At 41.1% G+C, this 23,728-nt stretch overlaps 1 protein-coding gene across 6 annotated transcripts in view; it reads right to left on the bottom strand.

Annotated features, from left to right (window-relative positions):
* Nucleotides 1-23,728, bottom strand: part of VRK1 (VRK serine/threonine kinase 1) — a 104,729-nt gene that overhangs the window by 53,090 nt on the left and 27,911 nt on the right. For 5 of the 6 annotated variants that reach the window (XM_081101498.1, XM_081101499.1, XM_081101503.1 and 2 more), the window contains exons 2-3: nt 11,201-11,365; nt 4,454-4,509 (exon numbers count right to left, since the gene is read on the bottom strand). In XM_081101498.1, the coding sequence (XP_080957624.1) occupies nt 4,454-4,509; nt 11,201-11,365 (221 nt within the window). Of the gene's footprint in view, nt 1-4,453; nt 4,510-11,200; nt 11,366-14,956; nt 14,984-23,728 lie in introns of those variants that run through there. The other variant, XM_081101500.1, reaches the window with a different exon arrangement.

Here is a 23,728-nt window from a genome sequence, read left to right as displayed (position 1 = left end):
CCAGGTTTAATAACAAATGGCTTTAAACTTGGAAATGTAAGGTAATTTGCTACCTTAAGCTGTTAGGAAATACTTGTTACTACACATTTTTCATAACTCTAGGTAAAAATGGTAGTAAAAGTGAAGTTACACTGAATCTCAACTAAAATACTTAGAATCACCCATAATGAAGAAGAGTATCATAATTCTAAAATAAAATGCAATTTAAGGAAGCCCAGGTACTAGAGAAGGAAGACATGACTCCACATGTTCCCCATAAGCTTTGGCGCTGGCACACCTCCCTACCAAGACCCAGAGATGGCTCTGCAGATTAGCCAACTGCGAAGCAGGCAGGCAACCATGGTTTTTACCTCGCTTTCTTCTCACAATGGAAACTTTTTAAAGATCCTAAGGAGAAACTAATCTTTCCCATAGATTTCAATATTTTAATTAGTTGTACCAAAGACAAATGCAGTTAATATTCTGCAATTCCATGCAAATGACCCAATTTAACAGTAAGAACGTTTGTTCCACTGATACAGCAGCAAACCAATTATTTCAAAAGGAATATTATTCTGCAAATGAGGAAGAAGAAAAATCCAAAATGAAAAGGCATGAAGAAAAGTGAATGGCAGGGGAGACACACCAAAGTTACCAACTTCACTCCCGCTTACAAACCTCACGAAGTAGCTGGATCCAATTAGCCCTCCACTGTAAGCAAACATAAAAATTGGGCAAATACAGGAAACTACTCTTTTCATACATAAGACAGAACAGGCAGTCCAGACAGTGACCTGTAACAGCTGGAAATGAAAGTGAGCCACGACAGCCCAGCTTTGTCCAGAGGCACCCGGAGGAAAAGACAGAGACTGAAGACACAGCGGGGAAAGTGGGGAAACCAAATACATTGTTCCAGCAACCCTGACACCAAAGCCATAAAGGAGATTGGAACGTTTTTTAATTTAGAAATATCAGGAAAAAACTAAAAACCAGTATCCCTCATGAATAAAGATATAAAAATCCTTAAACTATTAGCAAGTCAATTCCAGCATTATTAAAAAGCACAATACACCATACCTAAGTGGAGTGTATGTTAAAAATACTAAGTTAGTTCAACACTATCAATCAATGTAATTACCACATTATCAGAATAAAGGAGAAAAATCCTATGACCCATCTCAGTAGATGCAGAGAAAGCATTAAGAAAGTAATTAGCCAAACTACAGAGTGGAAGAAAATGTTTACAACACATATATCTGAAAAAGGGCCTGTATCCAGAACACCTCTCTTACTACTCAATTTTAAAAACCAAAACAACCTTGTTATTTTAAAAAAAAAAAAAAGTGGGGATGGAGAGGTGTCAAAAGATTGATGAAGGGGTGTCAAAAGGAAAATGTATGATTGGCTAATATGCACAATGAAAAGGTACTCAAAATCAGTCACCAAAAAAAAAAAGTGCTCAAGCTGAAACTGAGACACTACTACACACCCAACATCATGGCTAAGTAACCAACCAAGCAACCAACCCACGGGCTGTAAGTGTTGAAAGGACGTGGGGCACCCGGAACTCGCATATATGACTGTGGTTGTGTAAACTGACACAACCACTCTGGAAATCTGGCACTTTCTTAAAAATTTAAATATGCACCTTCCCTATAAACAGCCAATTCCACATGTAGGTAAAAACTTACATCCATAAAAACGTCTGTACAGGAACCTTTATAGACATTTATTCGTAACAAACACTGGAAACAATCCCAAAGTCTATCAACAGGAAACGGAAAGCAAAATATGTCCATACGATACAACACAACTGAGCAGTAAGACTGGACAAGCAACTGATACACCAACAACATGGATGAACCTGTGCAACCTGCACTAAGTCAGAGACAAAATAGGACACACTGCACACTACCATATATATGATGTTCTAGAACAGGAACAACTAATCCACAGTGGAAACTCCAAAGATGCAGGAAGAAGGGGTTCAACCAGAAAGGAAACAAGGAATCTTTTTGGGGTGATGGAAATAGTCTATATTTTAATAGGGGTGGGAATTACAAAGGTATGTATACTTGTCAACAGTATTCAAATTGTTCATTTAATATCTACGTATTTCCTTGTAAAAACTATACCTGAATTAAAATATTTTCAAAACAATCACTAAAACAATTAGGTCCAAAATAGTTCATTCATAAGGAATCATGTATATTCCTTTTGAAAAGAGAGTAAAATAAAACAAATCAAAACAGACAAACAAACAAAAAACATGGGGTAATTCTAATTCCAGAATTCTGTAACCTTTAGCGAAAGAAAGGAGGGGTGGGAGACATCTGTGGTAATTTGCTCAAATAACAGATACTGTTATCTCCTCTATGTAACAAAAACATGTTGTATAATGTCTGAAAGAACTCTGAGAGAAGGGAGTTACAAATGCTGGTAAGAAAAAAAAAGCATTCATGGATAATAGAGACCATTATAAACTTTTGAACAATAATAGATTCAGAGGCAGAGCTGCCTCAAACAGATTGTCAAACTGCAGTGGGAAGGCCAGGGAGGGTTGGGGGGCAGGAGGTAGGGGGGTAAGAGATCAACTAAAGGACTTGTATGCATGCGTATAAGCATAACCAATGGACATAAGACACTGGGGGATAGGGGAGGCTGGGGGACTGTCTAGGGCGGGGGGATAAAATGGACACATATGTAATACCCTTTGTAATACTTTAAGCAATAAAAAAATTTAAAAAAAAAAAAAAAAAAAAGAAAAAAAAAGCATAATATATTGATAACAAATAAAGAGCAGTTAAAATGTCTTTTAGTGCACCAGTTTATAAATTGGCCTGGATACTCAAGTATGCTATGTCAGATGAAAGGTTGTCGACCTTTACTCATCTATTTATATAAAACCCTAATATGCAAATAGACCAAATGGCACAACAACTGAACAACCAGTTGTTATGATGTGAGCTGAACACCCGTGGCGGGCATTAGCCACAGCGGGATGGAGGAGCAGGTGAGGGGGCGCCAGACCAAGGTGGGGCACCAGTTGTTGTCATCAGGGTGAGCCTCTGGTGGTTACTGAAAATCCTTTGCTCCCACGCACCGCAGTCCCGCCTGGCGCTCACACCTGCTCCTGACACTGGAGCCGCAGCTCACACCCGCTGCCAGCGCCCGGCACCCGTCCTGATTGCCTCGGCACCGTCAGCAGGTGCAAGCGGCGGCTACCAGCCCCAAACGTCCCTGAGGTCTTCTCTACCTCCCCCTGCTCCTGAGGGGCGACTGGGGCAGCAGCCACCACTGGCACCCACAGACAGCACCAGCCCCGCTCGAACCCGCTGCTGGTGCAGGCCCCAATCACTCTGCACCGTCAGCAAGTGCGCGTGGGAGCGGCAGCGGCAGGAGCGCGGCTGCTGGCAGAAGGGGCCAGGCCGGGGTGTGGAGGATGGGCCGAGACCCACCCCTGTGCCCACCGCAGCCTCACGGCCCACAGTTCCTTTCAAGGTGCACGAATTCATACACTGGGTCCCTCGTCTATATAACAAAAGCGTAATATGCAAATCGACCGAACGGCCGAATAGCAGAACGACCACACTATGACATGCACTGGCGCCAGGCCAGCCAAGGCGGGTGCAATGCGATTGGTCAGGGGGCCCCGCCATTGCCCCATGATGGCTCTGCAAAGGGAGGCCAGGCCACCGGCCAGCAGGGCGATCAATCAGGGGGCTCCACGATTTTCCCAAAGAGGGAGGCCCAGGCCACCCTCTGCACGGCGATCGATCGGGGGGCTCCACAGAACTGGGGAACCAGGGGTGTGTGGCAGTGGACACCGGCAGCGCCAGGCCAAGGCAGGTGCAGGTGGGGGGCCGGGGCTACAAAGCCAGGGCTGCGAAGCCGGCAGCCAGCGGAAGGAAGGCCTATCCTTGCACAAATTTCGTACATCAGGCCTCTAGTTACAAAATAATTTCAATGTTCTCATAGCCAAAAGAAGGTTCAAAGTGATCACAATTAAATAATTTAATTTACTAAAATAGAAGGGGAAAGGAAGAAAATTGGAAATACACAGAAGTAATTGACCAAGTACTTCAGAAGCAAATGCAAGATAAAATACAATAAAATTTCATTAAGGTAGTATAGTCTTATAGGACATAAGTATAAAAAGGCATCTCATCTACTGTAAATATAGCTAAACTAAAAAGAATGAGCTGAATATTTTCAGTCCACATCTGCATGCCTCTATGCTTTCACTCATTTCCCCCCAAATACTAGTACCACTCTAATTCAAGACAGGAGACCGACTTTTTGAATTCAAATTATTTAAAACTATAAAACTACTTTGTGTCTCATTAAATATTTATTAACATTATTAAAAATGTAATACCTTATGGTTTAATTAATTCTAGTTATCAAAGAGGATGTTTTGCAAAATAAACACAGTCCTACACTAAATCAACAACAAAAAAAAATATTTTCTTACCACTTTTACAACATAGGATGCATCATTGCCCACCGATTTTGAAGAATTCTTATCAGCTGTTTGAAAAAAGTGATATATGTAATATCAAAACAAGAAGTAGCATCGTGATACATAGCCTATTACTTTTTATTAACAGTTAGGTCTGTATTATCTATAATCCTTTGATAGAATAAATTTCAGTTTCCAAATACGCAGTGTTTCAGCTTATCAATACAGTGTATATCATCAACTTTAAGACTATTTTTTTAATGTTTTAACATGTCAAACTGGAATGTATCTTATAATGGCTAGTATCTTCAATATGATCATCTACAAAGTATGAAAAACTCTAAGTTAAACTTTTAACTTGAAAGTATGCATGGTCTTTGATATGCTAGCATACGTTGAGAATTCCCAAGATAATAACTGATGCAATTTCTTACATTTAATAAAGCAAGTGGTTAGAGTGTCAGCCTGTGCACCGAAGGGTAGGTTGCATGTTCAATTCCTGGTCAAAGGCATGTACCTGGGTTGCAGGTTCATCCCCAGACCGGGTTGGGGCATGTGCAGGAGGCAACCAATCAATGTTTCTCTCTCTCTCCTCCCCCTGCTTTCCCTCCCTCCCTACCATCTCTCTAAAAATCAATGGAAAAAATATCCTTGGTGAGGCTTCACACAACAACAAAAATAAATGGATATACATATAAATTATGTTTGATGGTGATAAGTGCTATAATTAAGCAGGAAAGAAAGGCAGGCAGTGCTGCAAGATAGTAAGAGAAACCTCACCGACAGGGTGTCACTGGAGCAGCGGTCTGAACACAGTGAGGGAATGAGCCATGGAAATGTCAGGGTGAAACCATTCCAGGCCAACCAGCACCTGGCCCTGATGTGGGAGCCTTGACATGTCGAAGGAAAGTAGAGAGGCCAAAGTAGCCGGAGAAGAGTGACTGCGTGGAAAGCAGCAGAACACACACAATGAGCTTCACTGGTGACATCTGGGAGTTTGGGGAAGAGGACTGGCAAGGTCAGACTCTGCCTTATGAAGAATCCCTCAGGATGCCTGCGGAGAATGGAGAGTAGAGGGCACGGAGCTCAGTACTCGGGTGAGGGATGGCGGTGCCTGAACCCGAGTGGCAGCAGACAAGGTGGTGAGAAGCGGTCAGATTGTGGACATATTTTCAAAGAAGAGCCACAGGCTTTGTGGGTGAACTGGATATGGAGTTCAGTGGGAGAAAGGAGGAAGGGTAACTCCTGGCTTTGGCCTGAGCAACTGGGAAGAGGAAGCTGCTACTTCCTAAGACGGAGAAGACCGCAGGAGAGCTGGTGCGGTGGGGTGTCTCAGTTTGAGATGTTTATTAAATATCCAAGGTCGGATGTTAAACAGGTAGTGGGTATACGGGGTAGGGTAACAGTAGGTTTACCCTGCTTGTATGGAAAATAATACAATAATTAATAAATGATAATACAAGAATAAACTGTTTCACATACTCATTATAAACCTACTTTGGCTCCACCCTGTACAAGTCTTAGTTTCAGAAGAGTGATGCAAGTTAAAAATAAATGAGTCATCAACCTAAGTCATCAATCTACTCACTCCAAGCCCATGAAGCTGGAAGAGCTCCCCAGGAAATGAGTGTAGAGAGGAAAGAAGAAATCCTAGGACTGAACCCTAAGGCATTCTCACATCAGCAGGTGAAGAGATAGGAGGGACAGGCAAGGTGAAATCAAGAAACTCCAACCAGCTGGGAAGCAGCAAGAATACTTCCGTCTAAAGAAGAAACACAAAGTCATAAAATTGGCTAATGAGTAGAAGGAAGAGACAAGGAACGTCACTTAAATACTGGATTAGTAATAAAGCACAGTCAGATTTTAGCAGTTAATATATTAAAATGAAGCTAGTATACTAATAATACCGTACAATTCAAATGAAGAAAAAGGGGAAAAGAGGCTCAGTAAGCCCTGGCTGCTTTGGCTCAGTGGATAGAGCATCGGCCTGCGGACTGAAGGGTCCTAGGTTCGATTCTAGTCAGGGACACATGCCTGGGTTGTGAGCTCGGTCCCCAGTAGGGGGCGTGCAGGAGGCAGCCAATCGGTGATTCTCTCTTATCATTGATGTTTCTCTCTCTCTATCCCTCTCCCTTCCTCTCTGAAATCAATAAAAATATCTTTAAAAAAAAAAAAAAAAGCTCAATAATTCATTCCAACAATATGTACTGCAAAATATGCCAGGCACTGAGAACACCATAAGAGCTGTCCATCGTCAAGAAGCACATGTTTAACCCTGGGTGGTGTGCTACGTGGTTAGAGCACCATCCCACGCACAAAAGAATCGTGGGTGCAATTCCTGGGTCAAGGGCATGTACCTGGGTTGCAGGTTTGATCCCCACCAATCCATGTGTCTCTCTCACATTGATATCTCTCCCCCTGACCCCACGACTCTCTCTCTCTAAAAAAAAAAGAAAAGAAAAAATATCCTCAGGTGAGGATTAACTAAACAACAGAAAGCTTATGTTTATTCTGGAAGGAGGAAAAGTAATTTCAACACAGCATGGATGTACTATGAGAGGATGAACACAGGACACAGAGGGACCATAAAAAGACAGCACTTACCCTGAACTCAGCTTTGGAAAATCTAAACAAAAGACGCATCACATACAAAAACCAAGAGGCAAAAGGCAACATTATAGCTGAAGCATAGCTTTTGGGGATAAAAGGGATGAAGAAAGTTACTTTAGAACCAGACTGTATGAAGGGTCTTGTATGCCATTCCAAAACTTTGTCATTTATCCTAAGGGCACCAGGGAGACATTAAAAAACGTTTAAATGGAAGGTCCTATGATCTGATTAGTGGTCTGGGTCACTTAAGCCCCAATATGAACAAGTAGATGCAAGGGGACAAGACTGAGCAGAGGATTCATTGCTACAGTGAGAATCCAGACGAGACATGGAAATGACCTCCACTAATAAGGTAGTGGCAGCAAAGGTAGAGAGAAATAAAGGGATCTGAGGAGTCACTCAGGTAAAGCGACAGAACTAGATGAGGTACTAGGGGTGTTAGTGAAGGAACACTTGAGAATGTCTGCCTCAATGTTATTCATGTGGATAATCCTCTCCTGTGGGACATCAGGTCCCTTTGTAGGACACTGGCGATGGGCCTGCACTGTCAGGGTCAAGTCCTAGGCTATAGAGAAAAGCTTTTGAGAAGAGGACTGGCAAGATCAGACTCTGATTTGGTAATCAACAGTAAAGAGACAGTCAGAGAAACTGGGAGACTAGAGGACATCCCTCAGACAGAATATGGAGAAGAAAGGTGAGCCACAGCCCTAGCCGCTTTGGCTCAGTGGATAGAGCGTTGGCTTGCGGGCTGAAGAGCCCCGAGTTCAATTCCAGTCAAGGGCACATGCTTGGGTTGCGGGCTCTATCCCCAGTAGGGAGTGTGCAGGAGGCAGCCGATCAATGATTTCCTCTCATCATTGATGTTTCTCTCTCTCCCCCTCTCCCTTCCTCTCTGAAATCAATAAAAAGAAAAAGAAAAAAAATTAAAAAAAGAAAGGTGAGCCGAAGAAGGAAAGCTGGAAGATGACTAAGCACATTGAGAGGGAGGAGGAAGGCCAGAGGGGAAGGTACTTGTCATGAAGACGATGGAAGCAATTTCTATTTGTAAAAGATAAACAGTATCAAGTCCTGCAGAAAACACCCAAAGAAAATGCAAAAGCAACTTGTTTAATTCATGAGCAGAAACTGCTGATGATCTTCAGTAGGGCAGTTATGGAGAGGTAAGCTGGAGGCAGCATTAAGGTAAACCCTTCTCCGGAGTGATCAATCCAGGCTTGTCACGGGAATCTTTCAAACCATCAAATACGAAAAATACTATTAAATGGCATTTTCTGGTGATAAATACAAATACAAACAAAATAGCTAGCACACATGCAAAAGCAAATTCCCTATTTGCCAAAGGTTACAAAAGTAAGTAACTAATGCAAAATTAAGAACCAGCTTGTTAAAGACAAGTTCCCATTCCTACTATGGGATGTCCTAACCCACACATTCTGCCAAGAGACGGCCTAATAATCTACCATCTTTAAGTTTCAAGGTCAAACAATATATACCTGACTAAAAAAACTTCTAACCTTTCATGGTTTACAAGGATTTTCACGTTAAATCAGAGATAACCTAGTTCACTGTAATGGGTTTGGCTCTGAACAAAACTAAAGAATCAACACCTATTTCCCACTGACCTAGAGGAATCATATTTATAAAATACTAGGGGCCCGGTGCACGAAATTCATGAACTGGGTGTGTGTGTGGGGGGGGGGGGGAGTGTCCCTCAGCCCAGCCTGCCCCCTCTCACATACTAGGAGCCCTCAGGCGTTGACCCCCATCACCCTCTGATCGCCTGATCGGCCCCTTGCCCAGGCCTGACGCCTCCGCCAGAGGTGTCAGGCTTGGACAGGGGACCCCCATCTCCCCCTGATCACTGGCTCTGGCCCCCACCCAGGCCTGAGGCCTCTGGCCCAGGAATCATGCCTGGGCAGGGGACCCCCATCTTCCTCTGATCTCTTGCTCCACCCCCCGCCCAAGCCTGACGCCTCTGACCCAGGCTTCAGGCCTGGGCAAGGGGACCATCATATCCCCCCAATCCCCGGCTCCGCCCCCCACCCAGGCCTGATGCCTCGGCCAGAGGAGTTGACCCTCATCACCCTCCAATCACCAATCACCGGATCGGCCCCTTGACCAGGCCTGAGGCCTCTGGCAGAGGTGTCAGGCCTGGGCAGGGGACCCCCAGCTCCCCGCGGTTGCAGGCTCCGCCCCTGCCCAGGCCTAACGCCTCTGGCCTAGGCTTCCGGCCCGGGCAGCGGGGACCTGCAGTGGCAGCGGGGGGCGCCACGATCGTGGGCTTCGCTTTAGGCCCAGGCAAGGGACCCCTAGCTCCTGGGACTGCCAGCTTCGACCGTGCCCAGCTCCCATCGCTGGCTCCACCCCTACTTCCTGCTATCACTGGCCAGGGCGGCAAAGGCGCCTGATTCTCCGATCATGGCTGGGGGGCAGGGCAAAGGCGGCCCCAGGGCCGCCTTTGCCCTGCCCCCCAGCTCTTAGCTCCCCCCTGGGTTTCCGATCACTGTCCGTGGCAGGGGGCTTCTTCCTGCTTTCCCTTTCACCTCCCTGCATTGTGCCTACATATGCAAATTAGCCGCCATCTTGTTGGCAGTTAACTGCCAATCTTAGTTGGCAGTTAATTTGCATATAGCCCTGATTAGCCAATGAAAACGGTATCGCCGTACGCCAATTACCATTTTTCTCTTTTATTAGTGTAGACTAGAGGCCCGGTGCATGAAAATTTGTAAACTGGGAGGAGGAGGAGGTCCCTCAGCCAGGCCTGCCCCCTCTCACAGTCCGGGAGCCCTCAGGGGATGTCCTACTAATGGCTTAGGCCCACTCCCCATTCCTGCTCTGTAGGAGGCAACCAGGCTGATCAGGGGAAGGCGCTGTCCCCATAACCCCGCTGCTGCTGCCACTGTTGGCCGTGGCAGCTGCCTGAGCCCCGGGCCTCACAGCTGCCTGAGCCCACAGCTGCCTGAGCCCCTGGCTACCTGAGCCCATGGCTACCATGAGCCCTGGGCCTCACAGCCACCGGGGCTCATGGCTGCCGTGACCCCCGGGCCTCGCAGCCACTGTGGTTTTGTCCGAACAGATGTCCAGATGTCCACCCTATTAAGCATATTATCCTTTTATTAGTATAGATGATTAAAAGCAGTGGCTTTTAAGCTGTTTATGACCATACCCCTAGAGACCGGCTAACCCACTGCAGCCCGTGGGTCCTGGAGGAGATACAGCTGCTCGTTTATCTCTGTCAGGGGCTCTCGAGCTTCAGCATGCATGGGCCCTCTAGTTTCTGATTGGCAAGTCTGGGTGGAACCTGAGAACTGGCAGTTCAAACAGGTTTCCATGTGATGCTAATCTACACTACAAAATTAGTATCTAAGAAAGATATTCCTTCAAAGAGAAAAGGGGTTCCACTACTAAGAGCAAAATTTTATAAACCTCCAGGCAGAATTTCAATAATTAAATGATGGACTAGCTGAATCAAGATTAGAGGTGGAATAAGAACACAGAAACGTTAGAGAGAAATATCAAAAGCAAACATGAAGTGTGTTGTATCACTATAATATTCTTGGTGAAGCAGACAACTTTAGAAGTAGTCAGGTAAAATATTTTTTAAATCAACAATTTAGTTAACCTACAGAATCTCAGGGTTCCACAGTAGGTCCCTCCAAATTTCAAGCTAAGTATGCTAAAAATAGTACATTAAATCAGGACTAACATGAATTTCTAGATTATTCTCCTAATTCCACAATTACAACTTATTAGGGTTGTATAGGAAGAAAATAAATACCTATAATGGTTAAGATCTGAAAATTGCCAAATTAAACCAAAACAGAGGGAGTAAATCCTAATTGGGTGGAAGTAGGGGGAAAAATGTACATCAATTTCTTTGCATCTCAAAAAAGATTATATGGAATACCTTAAAAATCCAAAGCCATGGTGCTCACTAATGACAATATTACAGATACTTTATAATCTTTCTACTGTGACTAAATCAACCATCTTCTCTTCCACTCCTGACAGAGATGCATTTTTGCCTAATCAAATATTGACTGTAGTTTATTAGAAATATCCTGTAACAGCTCAAATTGAGAAACTATTTTGATATGAAGCACATAAATCTTTGGCTTGACAATTCATTAGAAGCGGTCATACACCTACCAAGATATATACAACCAAAGCCACCTTGGCCAATGGGTAATCCTAGTTTCCATTCCTTTTTTGCCAAGTCGGTGATTACCTCCCCAGCTGCAAATTGTTCTGCAAGACGTCTCTTTGCAGGGCCCTGTCTTCCAGCTTGAGCTGCTTTTACACGAGGCATTTTCACTAAAATATAAAACAAAGCAACACTGAGAATTATAATCCCAGAAGTGTTCAAAACATTTCCCACTAAGGAAAGCTTCTGTGCAATACAGGTACTATTCAAATTCTTACTAACTCTAAAATTTAAAGGACATCTGTTCTAATTTATAATCCTCTTGGATTATCTCTTAATTTTGGAGAGAAAACAATAAATAAAATGAGCTATGCACCCTGGCCGGTTTGGCTCAGTGGATGGAGTGTCAGCCTGCAGACCAAAGATTCCAGGGTTCAATTCTAGTCAAGGGCACGGACCTTGGTTGCAGACTCCTCCCCAGCCCTGGCCCTGCACAGGGCTCGTGCAGGAGGCAACCAATCAATGTATTTCTCTCACATCCATGTTTCTCTCTGTCTTTCCCTCTCCCTTCCACTCTCCCTAAAAACAATGGGAAAATATCCTCAGGTGAGGATTAACAACAACAACAAAAAAACCTATGCAATTACTTTCAAGAAAATATTTAGTTTAAAGTTTCAGTGATCTAATATCTATAACTAAAAATGCTATTTAACACACAAAAATATGCTCTATGAAGTTGAGGGGAAAGGTGCATCCAATTAGTATGCACACTTTATCATAATGCAGTAAGTTTATGAAGGTCAATACCAATGTGGTAAGAGCCCAGTACAGAGATTGAAAACACAAGACAATTAACACAAGGGGAAAGGGAACGATTTTTCTGTACTTAAAAAAAAATAAAGATCAAAATGAAAGGTCACACCACACACTTAACAAAATTCAACCCAGGATAACCAACACTAAAACACAACTTAATAACATTACTGAACTTAATAGTAAAAGAAAATATTCTCTGAGCACCCAGACCAAAAAAAAGGATATTTTATGTGAAAAATAAAATCAGATTGTCATCACTGACAGCAACACTTTATGCCAGGGGGAAAAAAGTAACGTATTTAAGACTTGAAGATAGAAAACATAAGCCAAAGATTTTATACTCAGTTAAATTTCAACTATAAAGACTTCAAAGTGTTATCAAAATGGAAAAAGGGAGTCAGAACTTACTAGAGAACAAGCATCACATATCCAAAATGACTAACGTAAGAACTGACAGTGAGCAGTAAATAGATATTTACTTGTAGAACCAACAAAGGCAATAAAGGAAAGAATAGAATACATAATGGCTATATGTCTGACAATTCAGATATAGTACAACTATGAAAAATCAAGAGAACATATGCAAAAAAGTAATTATCCAGTAATCATATTGTGGTGATACTTGCTTTTGTTAACTAAGGCTATTGTATGCACAAATGTGGAATAATGCAAATGAGTAATTATGTGATATTTGAATTCTATCATCCCTTTGGATCCTTAAAAATCAGGATTCAAAAATGGAAGAAAGAATACAGATGAAAGACCAAAAAGTAAGGTTGAAATGCTGTGTATTTGGAAATATTCTTAATTCAGAAGGTATCTTATCTTTTATAAAAACCATACACACCCCTTTGTATTTCCTAACCCCATTCACAGAAAAGCTTGGAAACAAACCCAGTAGCAATGAGCATCCCTGGTACATAAATTGTATTCTTGGAATACCAATTCTTATTAAAAGAAACCAGACTGAAGAAAGGACTGACTCCAGGTCTGAAGCTATACATGCACAAGATAGACTTGGAACACCTGTAGTTTCTAGACGTCAAGGAAGCTATCAAAAACTACTAGCGCTACGTCAAATACGTCTAAGGAGTCAACTTGAAAGATGTTCCCACTGACCAAAGATGGGCCAATCTGTGTCAGTAAAGATAACACCACAATGGCTGAAGACATATAAAATGGGTAAATCCAGGAGTTTATAACAGTAAGAAACCCTAAGCGGTCACCTCTAAAGGATAATAGAAAACCACTCAATTTTGAAAAGTGATAAATATAAATTATACCACTGGGTAACCCACAGAAGATGAGAAATTTCTTTTTACAGAAAAATTTCCGCTAATAAATGACCAAGAATGGTTTAAGTTAACACCATTCCTCCCTCCTAATGAATTAATGGATCTACACATTGAGCCTTGACAGCCACAAGCATCAAAATATAACAGATATCCAGGCATTATATGCCTCCTGATAAAAACACAACGCTACCCATGAAGCAATCTTGCCAAAAAATAAATTAAAAATAAATAAAAAATAAACCCTGAATCTGATCAAGCCTACCAATTCTCAAGCTATGAAGAGAACAGAATAACATGATAAACTGTAATACAGAAAAGCAATCTGCACAACCCTAACTGTGGAAATCTTACAATACACAGAATCCCATTTCTTCACTAAAGGAGAAAGAGAAGAGATGCAGGAGAAAAAAAAAAAAAACCCTACATTTTAAAAGGCTTAAAAATAACATGCAAAACAAAATTAAATCAGGCAAATCTAAGCTACAGTGTTTAGGGAGACACATTTGAGTGATAAAACTATAAAGAAAAGGAAACGACTACCATAAAAGGTAGAAGTTACACTGGAAAAGCATAAGAAAGTTGTGAGTAGGATGAGGGACATAGCTGGCAAAGTTCTATTTCTTGATGTGGGTGGTAATTATAAAAGTACCTTATAATTCATTAAGTCTATATTTGTTTGATAAGGTTTTCTGTATTGGTAGTTTATGGCTATAACATTAAAAAATTACTGTTCTTATAATTAACAATCATCAAGGGATCAAAACTATACATCTTTTCATATTCCATGAGCTTGTCCAATCACACAAACAAAAAAAGGAAGAAAGAGAAGACCCTCCCACCCCCACACCACCCCCAAGTAAAAGCTGTAATTCCTTTCCTGTGAACTACGGGTAGCATTTTGCTTTCATTATATTTTTAAAATTACCCCTCTGTATTGCAAATATCCTTCCCAAATTAATTGTCTTTCGATATTGCTAATTTTGAGCTTTTGGATTATACATCATCCTTAGACCTCACCCAGTCAAATTACTTTTTTCAAGTATCTCCCATGTTTTCTTTTAGTTGTCTTATAGTTTCATATTTTGCTGGTAAAATTCTGATCTGTCTACACTTACAAGGGTTTAAGATAGTGGTTCTCAACCTGTGGGTCGCGACCCCTTTGGGGGTCGAACGACCCTTTCACAGGGGTCTCCTAAGACCATCGGAAAACACATATATAACTACATATTGTTTTTGTGATTAATCACTATGCTTTAATTATGTTCAATTTGTAACAACGAAAATACATCCTGCATATCAGATATTTACATCATGATTCATAACAGTAGCAACATTACAGTTATGAAGTAGCAACGAAAATAATTTTATGATTGGGGGTCACCACAACATGAGGAACTGCATTAAAGGGTCGCGGCATTAGGAAGGTTGAGAACCACTGCTTTAAGATATAAAGTAGGATTCCACCCTTTTCCAGATTATCCAGCCACTCACCCCCTTCAAGAGACCCACAGTGTTCAAGACCTTATACCAGTGCAAGTAAACTAAGTACAAAGTTCATATGAAGTTGTTCAATGTAGGTCCTAAATTACCAGCTTCTCTGCAAACAAAAAAGAAGAAAAATATATTTATTAATGAGTATTTGAAACTAACTTGCTGCCTCGGTGAAAACCTCCCTGACAATTCGGTCCATTCCACATGAATGTGAAGAAGTCATTGAGGTTTTTCCCAGTGCAGCAAGCTGAGCAGAGGCAGCCACATACTGTGGGTAACTTATAGGTGCAGACAGGTAGCCAGGAGGCCAGGAACCTTTAAACCAAATGGCAGCTTTCAACAGCATCAGAACAGGATTCAACAAGCTTCACTTTTTTCTTTTCTTTTTATTTTTTTTACTTTTTACTTTTATTGTTAAAATCCTTTTTTGCTATTGTTTTCTATTTTTCCCTTCTTTTTTTGTTAATATTTCGTATTTCTCTTCCCTTTCTAATCCTATTTTCTTTCTTTTTTCTGTTTTTACACTTTTTTTTCTTGGTTTTCTTTTCCTAATCTTTTTTCTTCTTCTTTCCTTTCATATTTTTTTCTTCTTTTCTTCTTTTTTCTTTTGTCTTTTATTATTTCTTTCTTTCTTTTCCTTATTCTTTTTGTTGGTGGTGGTGGTGGTGATCATTTTTTGTTTTGTTTTTCGTTTTACTTTGTCTTGTTTTGTTCTGTCAGCACCTGTACAACAACTTATTCGATGTGGTCAAAGTTGAGCCTCACGGTCAGCCACCCTGAGGGTCAATCCGACACATGAACAGGCCAACAGCAATCACGACCCAATTACAACAGGAGGGTCCGCATAACTCACACAAGGGGCATTCCTAGAGCGTCTGGCTCTGGAGATCAAGAAGACTGCAGCACTGGGCCCACAGGGCACCTACTACATAAGGCCACCAAACAAAGAATAGGAATCATAGCAGAGCTATCTAATACATAGAAGCAAACAGAAAGAGGCACCCAAAATAGGGAAACAAAGAAACAGGCCCCAAATGAAACTCAGGAGGAATCGCCAGAAAAAGAGCTAAATGAAATGGAGGCAAGCAATTTATCAGATAACGAGTTCAAAGTCATGGTTTGGAAGTGAGTAAGAATTACAAGAAACTTAGGAACACAACAGCATGAACAAGGAAATAGAAACCATGAATAAGAATATTGAAGAATACCATAACATCTATAATAATAAAAACATAATATGCTAATTAGACCGAATGTCCTTCCAGACAACCTTCTGGACGAAGCCAGGGCTGCGAGGGAAGCCTGGGTCCCGGTTGCCAGAGGGAAGCCGGTACTGGCAGCTGGGGGAAGGAAGGCCTACTCTTGCACGAATTTTGTGCACCAGGCCTCTAGTCAAGAATATATTGGAAGGAATTAAAAGTAAACTGGATGAAGCAGAGTTTCAAATCAGTGATTTAGAAGACAAGGGGGAAAAAAAACAATTAGAACAGCAAAAACACTTGAAAATAATGAGGATACCTGAAGGAAACTTTGGGACAACATGACACATAACAACATCTGCATCATAGGGAACCAGAAAGAAGAAAGTGAGCAAGAAATGAAGAAACTGTTTTAAAAAATAATGACAAAACTTCCCTAACCTGGTGAAGTTGAAAAAGTCACACAAGTTCAGGAAGCACCGAGAGTCCCAATCAAGATGAACCCAAAGAGACCCAAACTAAGACACTTCATAATTAAAACGGCAAACATTAAAGACAAAGAAAGGCAGCAACAGAGAGACAGAACGTTATCCACAGGGACTTCCCATGAGACTGTCAGCTGATTTCTGAACAGAAACACTTCAGGCCAGAAGGGACTGGCATGAAGTATTCAAAGTAATGAAAAGCAAGGACCTGAATCCAGGACTACTCTATCCAGCAAGGCTATCATTTAAAATTGAAGGCAAAATAATGAGCTTCCCAGACCAAAAAAAAACAAAACAAAAATACTCAAGTACATTACCACCAAAACAGCACTGCAAGGAATGTTAAAGGGAAGTCCCTTTCTCACTATGCCTTGCAAGTGTCCCTCCCTCATCCTCTAGTGACAAAACCTAACACTGCTGGAAAAGAAAAAAAAAATGTTTATAGTATCTAACGCAAGTATCCCAAACAGAGCAAAGAAAGGTGAATTTGCAGTTGAGAGGCAATTAGCTGAAAGTGTGCACAAGACTGGTAAATTTTACACATGTATATACACCTGAGCAACAACTACCTGGGATCAGGACTCCGAGAACATTTTCATCACACCAGCCCCTCCAGCCCCTCTCCTGCCAACACCCATTCATTCCTCTTCTTTCAGGTGATTGGCGAGGCCACTCAAGTTGTGCCACTGACTTTGGACAACACTACTCTGCCAGCTTTGTCTGAGATCTGCGTCTCAGACCTGATGTCCCTTTGCAGCGGCCTCCCATGCCCCTCTCTGACCTTCATTGTATTTGGCAGCCCCTCTTATTTTCTGTTTCTGGTTCAGGGTGACAGAAGTCTCCTAGTTTTCGAGAACAGGAAATCTGTGTTTCTCAATCTACTTATCCCTTTTCAGGTGATTTGTGAAAAGAAGAAAGTAGAATTATTTAAAACCAGAAGTTCCTGCTCAAAAACTATGATATATAACAGAACCATAGCATTTGCTTCAGTAAGTCAGTGAATTCTCTAAAGAGCTTAAAATATTAATTTGAGCTGTAACTGGTTTGGCTCAGTGGATAGAGCGTTGGCCTGTGGACTGAAAGGTCCCAGGTTCGATTCCAGTCAAGGGCATGTACCTTGGTTGTAGGCACATCCCCAGTAGGGGGTGTACAGGAGGCAGCTGATCGATGTTTCTCTCTCATCGATGTTTCTAGCTCTCTATCCCTCTCCCTTCCTCTCTGTAAAAAATCAATAAAATATATTTTTAAAAAAATATTAATTTGAATTAAACAACTGCATTAGTACATTATAGGCTTCTTCTAATAATGAACCAATGACCTGCTTTAAGATTTCTATTAAACAATACATCGGAGAGCACAAACCTCAACCAAATTAAATCTTTCCGCATAATTTCTGCCCACTTGGAGCAAAGAAAATCCACTATTATGATAGCCAATTCAACAGAGATGCTGCAAAGAAAAAGTTTACCATCACATATAATCCACTACATAATCCGACCACCTTTTTTCCCACTGAAATGAAATTCAAATGCAAGTGAAAAGCACATCCAAATGCAAATCAATACCGCCCTTTGCTGGAACCACTCACTGGTATAGTCCATATTAGCATATTCACCAAAATCTAATTGTAAACAGAGTAATTATGGTGGTAAAGTTATTAAATACACAAAGCAAGCTTGGAACTATACATATTCAAATAGAAATTCAGTGGCAGATCAACTTTTATATCCGAAACAATACCCTAATTAATAGTCAGCTCTGATAATAAAATGGTTCTTTTTCAGATAACGTTTCCAAAAATATTCTGCTATGAATATTAAAATAAAGTTTTGTGAAGAGATTTTTAAAATATTCCATAGCTATATTTATCACAATACGTACTGTCTTTAGACAACTGGCATTTTTCAAGTCCTGGATTCAAATTTGAAACAATTTCTTTTTTAATCTCTGCTGAAGATAAATGTTTGAATGATTCAAACAATTCTACTGACACTTAATGAGCTCTATGAATTCCTCACAACCAAACTGGAAGATGGCAATGCCGTATAAAGCTTATTACACACTGGATGCCTAGTCATGCATTTTCCCTACAATAGGTATGCACATAAGTTCCTCTGAGTGGGTCATAGATTTTCACGATGTTTTCTTGAAAGTCATAAGCTCCTCTGATGCCTTTAAACTATGTAGCCACACTGACTCAAGGATACTTTTGCACCATTGGACTATTCACCATTCCGTTAACATGGTACCAACATAGTCTTAGCTCCACTCTTCAGAGTATAAAGCTAATTCTTGCCCTCCAACGTCTACATTTACTGAAATATTTTCCGCACCCAAATATCTCTCTTTCTCAGTCAGATAGGACCTCTGGTTTCAGCAGTGTTCTTACTTCTTATTGCATTTGATAAATGTTCCCTGTAAATTTATAAGCTCCCTGAAAAGAGAACTATCTTACAATACATTGCACTTGGTAAAAATTCCAAAACTGTGTAAAAATAAACAGCAAAAAGTTACTTTTTTTTTCTTTGAGTACCTGAAGTGTAACTTTGGATGTAGCCACTCCTTTTAACCACTAAACAGAGAGTTACAGAATAAACTTACGAGCTTTTCTTTTATTCTTTTAACTTTACACAAGCTACTTCCCTCCATCCCACCAAAAAAAAACCAAAAACAAAAAACAAGTCTTCAGTGCCAAGTAGAAACAATTGATATTAGTGACAGATGGTCCAGGAAACATGCTAATCATTTTTACTCTAGATTTCCTCAGCTCTATCTTTATGGCAATGTAGTTCACCAGGAAACTAAACATTTAAACTCTTTTATTCCAAAAGCATTTATAAAACACCTCTGAAATATGTGCCAAAACTGTGTGAGGGGCTGGAAATACAAACAAGAATGAAATGCAACATTCGGACTCAGAAGCTGCACTAGCTTCATACAGAAACGCCATCACACAGTTATGATTTCATATTACACTGTCAACCTCACACAAGGATCGATAAAAAGCCCTTCAGGTAAAGGATGTTTCCGAGTCCTTGATAAAACTATTTGTTAAAGACAGTGAGCAGTTGCAGACATCTACAACATCAAACTCTGCTAGTTTCATGGTGGGGAAAAAGTGCCTCTTCCAGTGATGTAAATTTTTAAGATATTAAGAGCTATGAAACTCCTGTTTTCTCTTTTTCAATCAGTGCCACAAAGTGCAGAACAAACGAATAAACTCTCTTACATGCCTACCCATCATCTGCAGCAGTGCTTCTCGGCCATAGCTGTCGATCATAATCCCCAGCGGAACGTGAGATAAGGCCCTACTCCCCAAGGGCCCCGTGTCTGGATGCTTCAGTGCTGCACAGGGGCTGAGGCGCAGACTGGACCACTGATCTAGGTTCTGGTACATCTGCCTTTCTTCATTAAGTCCTTCACTCCAAAATAACGGCTCTATTACCTACAACTCTACTGGATTAGATAATTTTAATAAAAGCCATCTCCAGTTCATTTTAGAAGTTGGGAAAATATATAAATTAGTGAATGAGTGACACAAGAGAAGTTAAAAAAAAAAAAAATTGCCCTTTTCTCATCCTACTGCAGCCCAAGCCCAAATCCTCATTTGTATTTCAAACTTATCTGGGATTAAGAAGTAATTACATAGTTTGGTGTAAATGGCTTCCTGCCAAACTACAGTAAGTTAAAGAATAAAATCAAACAGGAGACAATCATTCAACAAAGAACTTCAGCACCAATTTTGCTAAATTACATCAGGAACAATTTGAAAGCAATACATCTAAAGACAATTCTCTTACAAATGAGCCAGCTAATCAGAAGTTAATCAATGCATTTGATTAGTGCTAAGAAATCATCTGAAAAATAAAATACTGAATCATAGCCACTTCCCAATAATATAAAGGGTCTTCACATATTTACTTAATTTTGTCCACACAAATCCTACAGTTGAGACAGAACAATAAGGATAGCCACAAGAATAAAAAATATACTTATTACCAACACCATCCTCCTACATAATAAAAGCCTAATATGCAAATTGTCCCCTCAGGCAGTCATTCGACAGGGAGACCGGGAGTTCGACCACTCGCTATGACGTGTGCTGACCACCAGGGAGCAGAGCAGAGCATGGCAGCAGGCGGCAGTGGAGGCACCGCCGGCCCCTATGGGCCCCAGTGAGAGCAGGACTGTGTTGGGATGGTGGAGTAGGTGAGCAGGCAGCACCAGGTCAAGGCAGGTGCAACCAACAATGGTGGTGGGGTCCAGGGTCGCCACCTAGCTCCCAGACACAGAAGCAGCCCGGTGGGGAGCATGGCCCTGATGGATCGTGCCCACAGGCAGGATGGTGGAGCAGGTAAGGGGGTGGCAACAGGCCAAGGCATGGTGTCAGGCAGGGCTGCAGGGCTGAGGGACTGTGGGGCTGGGGGCGCGGGCTGGGGCCCAATCTCTGCAGGCCACGCCAAGGGATCCCACCCATGCACAAATTCGTGCACCGGGCCTCTAGTTTAACATAAAACCTGAGACACTGGAAGGTGAACTGTGAGTTCCTGTTAGGGGCATCCAACCAGACCTCTGGTTTCACTCCGAGAACCATGCCAATGAATAAAAGTATGAAAGACATTCATGTTTTATGGTACCTTGAGTAACTTTAAAATAAGAGTAACACAACAAACCATAAGAATATAGAAGTGAACCTCCTGAAATAAGATCCCATAAATCCATAAATTTATTCTGGAAAAACATTAAGCTAAACTCAAACTATGACACAATTTTTGTAGCAACTGCCACACGAGTTATTTTCACACCTAAGAGGGAAGGAACTAGGTGAAGACACTCACTTCTAACTCTGAAAAAGGAAGTATCTTCAGAGAAGAAACATTTCTTCCTAGCCATGATTATTTTCACTTGTATTAGGAAAGTGATTAATGTTACATTAAATTTTTGGTATAGTGAATAAAATTTTAAAATACAGTATCAAATATACATCCTCAACTCTCATTCCTTTAAGTGATATCTGAAAGAGGAACACTAACCGCAGAATTAGTTTCTAAGGGAGAACACGGACTGTGGCACCATTTCAAACACAAGCCCAGGTTGCTCACTGCCACCACTTCCCCAAATGGAAGGGTCCGTTCACTTCTCTTTCTGAGTTTTGATGCAGTGAGTGGCTGATCCATCCCTGGAGTCCTAACAAGTCTCCAGGAACCAACAATGAAGCAGACACTGCTTCATTGATCCCTGCCCCCACCCCCGGCTCCCCTCCACCCCCCCACCCCCTCCGATTTTAAAAACTAGGAATTTCCTGCTCTGCCTATGCAAAGCATCATACATGTACGGCAAGAGGGATCATACATGTACGGCAAGAGGGGAGCAGTCTAACGAAGTGGACCTCAGCAGGCAGCTCCTGGGCCATCGCGCACTCCCTCCGTGATGTGGAAAAGCCTCATTAAAACGCCCTTCCCCCACTCTCTGTGCAGTTAATCATGTTTTCCCACAGGCTCAGGAGAGCAGCCTACCTGCGTCTGAAAGCATTACCTAACCAAGACGAGATCATCACCACATTATCCTTTGACTTGAGATTGTGAAAACACTCAAACATTTCTTCTTCTTACAGATTCTGGGGGACCAACCAACCTGCATCCTAAAAAATTACTGCAATCCTCACTCTTTTCTCATCAGATACCCTGGTGGTTGATGGTTTGGAGGAAGCTATACACTGCGAAAGAAGAAATAAAACGCATCTACAAAAGAGAGAGACAGACAGACAGAGACACATGCAGAATTCAAAGGGAAGTGGCGCTGGTCTTCTCATAGGCCCTAAAAGGAAAAAGTTGAAAAGAATGCTTCTTTATGTAGAGCAAACACTTCCTAAAATTACAAATTCTGCACTATATTGTTAATATTCTTACATAACATTTAGCATAGTTTGACAGTTTTGTAAATGATAGATTTCCCATTAGTTCTCCCATTTGGGGGCAAAATTACCTACCAAACTTTTTTTTGCAATTATTTCCCTGGGTGTTCACTATTGAGTCTATATGAGATAACTACTGAGAAACATTTCTCCTTATATATTCTTACAGCAGGCTCAAAGGGAGAATATTTCTAACTACTTAAAAGGAAATTAGGATTACCAAGTAACCAAAGTATTATCAGAAGTGTACTGCAGTCATTAAAAAATCCTTGATAAAAACATAAAAACTTTTCAGAATCTGAGACAAGGTTTTTCTAAGCAACACACAAAATAAAACACTCAAGACATTAGGAAAATTGCTAAATTTGACAAAATAAAAATTCTCCAGATAAAAAATACTATAAACAAACTCAAAAATAAAAAAAAAATCTACAAAATATGACAAGAGGCTAATTTTCTTAGTACTTAAAAATCCTTCATTATGAGGAAAAAGATAAAAGAAAAATGAAACTCACAGAAAAAGAAATACAAATTGCTTTTAAAAAATTCTTATCAGAGGAGTTCTTAAATATATAATAAATGATATAATAAACTCCCATGTACGCATCACCTAGTTTCAACAATTAGCAATCAACACATGGCCATCTGTTTCTTCTGTAAACCCCAGTCTACAACCAAACCCCAGATATCACATCATTTCATATGTAATGTAAACACTTCTAACAGGTACTTTTAAAAAATGTAACCACCATATATTACTGTCACCCCTAACAAAATTAATAATAATTCCTTAATATCTAAAAAAATATGTTCAAATCTTAATTGTCTCAAAAAATGTCTTCTTATAGTTGATTTTTAGTCACTGCATCTGGCTGATGTGCCTTTGAATCTTTCTATTTTTTTAAATATATTTTTTAAATATTTTTATTGATTTGCCGAAACCGGTTTGGCTCAGTGGATAGAGCGTCGGCCTGCGGACTGAAAGGTCCCAGGTTCGATTCCGGTCAAGGGCATGTACCTGGGTTGCGGGCATATCCCCAGTAGGAGATGTGCAGGAGGCAGCTGATCGATGTTTCTCTCTCATCGATGTTTCTAACTCTCTATCTCTCTCCCTTCCTCTCTGTAAAAAATCAATAAAATATATTTTTAAAAAAAATAAAAATATTTTTATTGATTTCAGAAAGGATGAAAGAGGGAGAAATAGAAACATCAATGATGAGAGAATCATTGATCAGCTGCCTCCTGCACGCCCCACACTGGGGATGGAGCCAGCAACCCAGGCATGAGACCTGACTGGGAATTGAACCATAACCTCCTGGTTCATAGGTCAACC

Source organism: Myotis nattereri (genome assembly GCF_964212035.1).
Source record: "Myotis nattereri genome assembly, chromosome: 1".
Classification (NCBI taxonomy): domain Eukaryota; kingdom Metazoa; phylum Chordata; class Mammalia; order Chiroptera; family Vespertilionidae; genus Myotis; species Myotis nattereri.
This window is presented reverse-complemented; position numbering and strand designations above follow the sequence as displayed.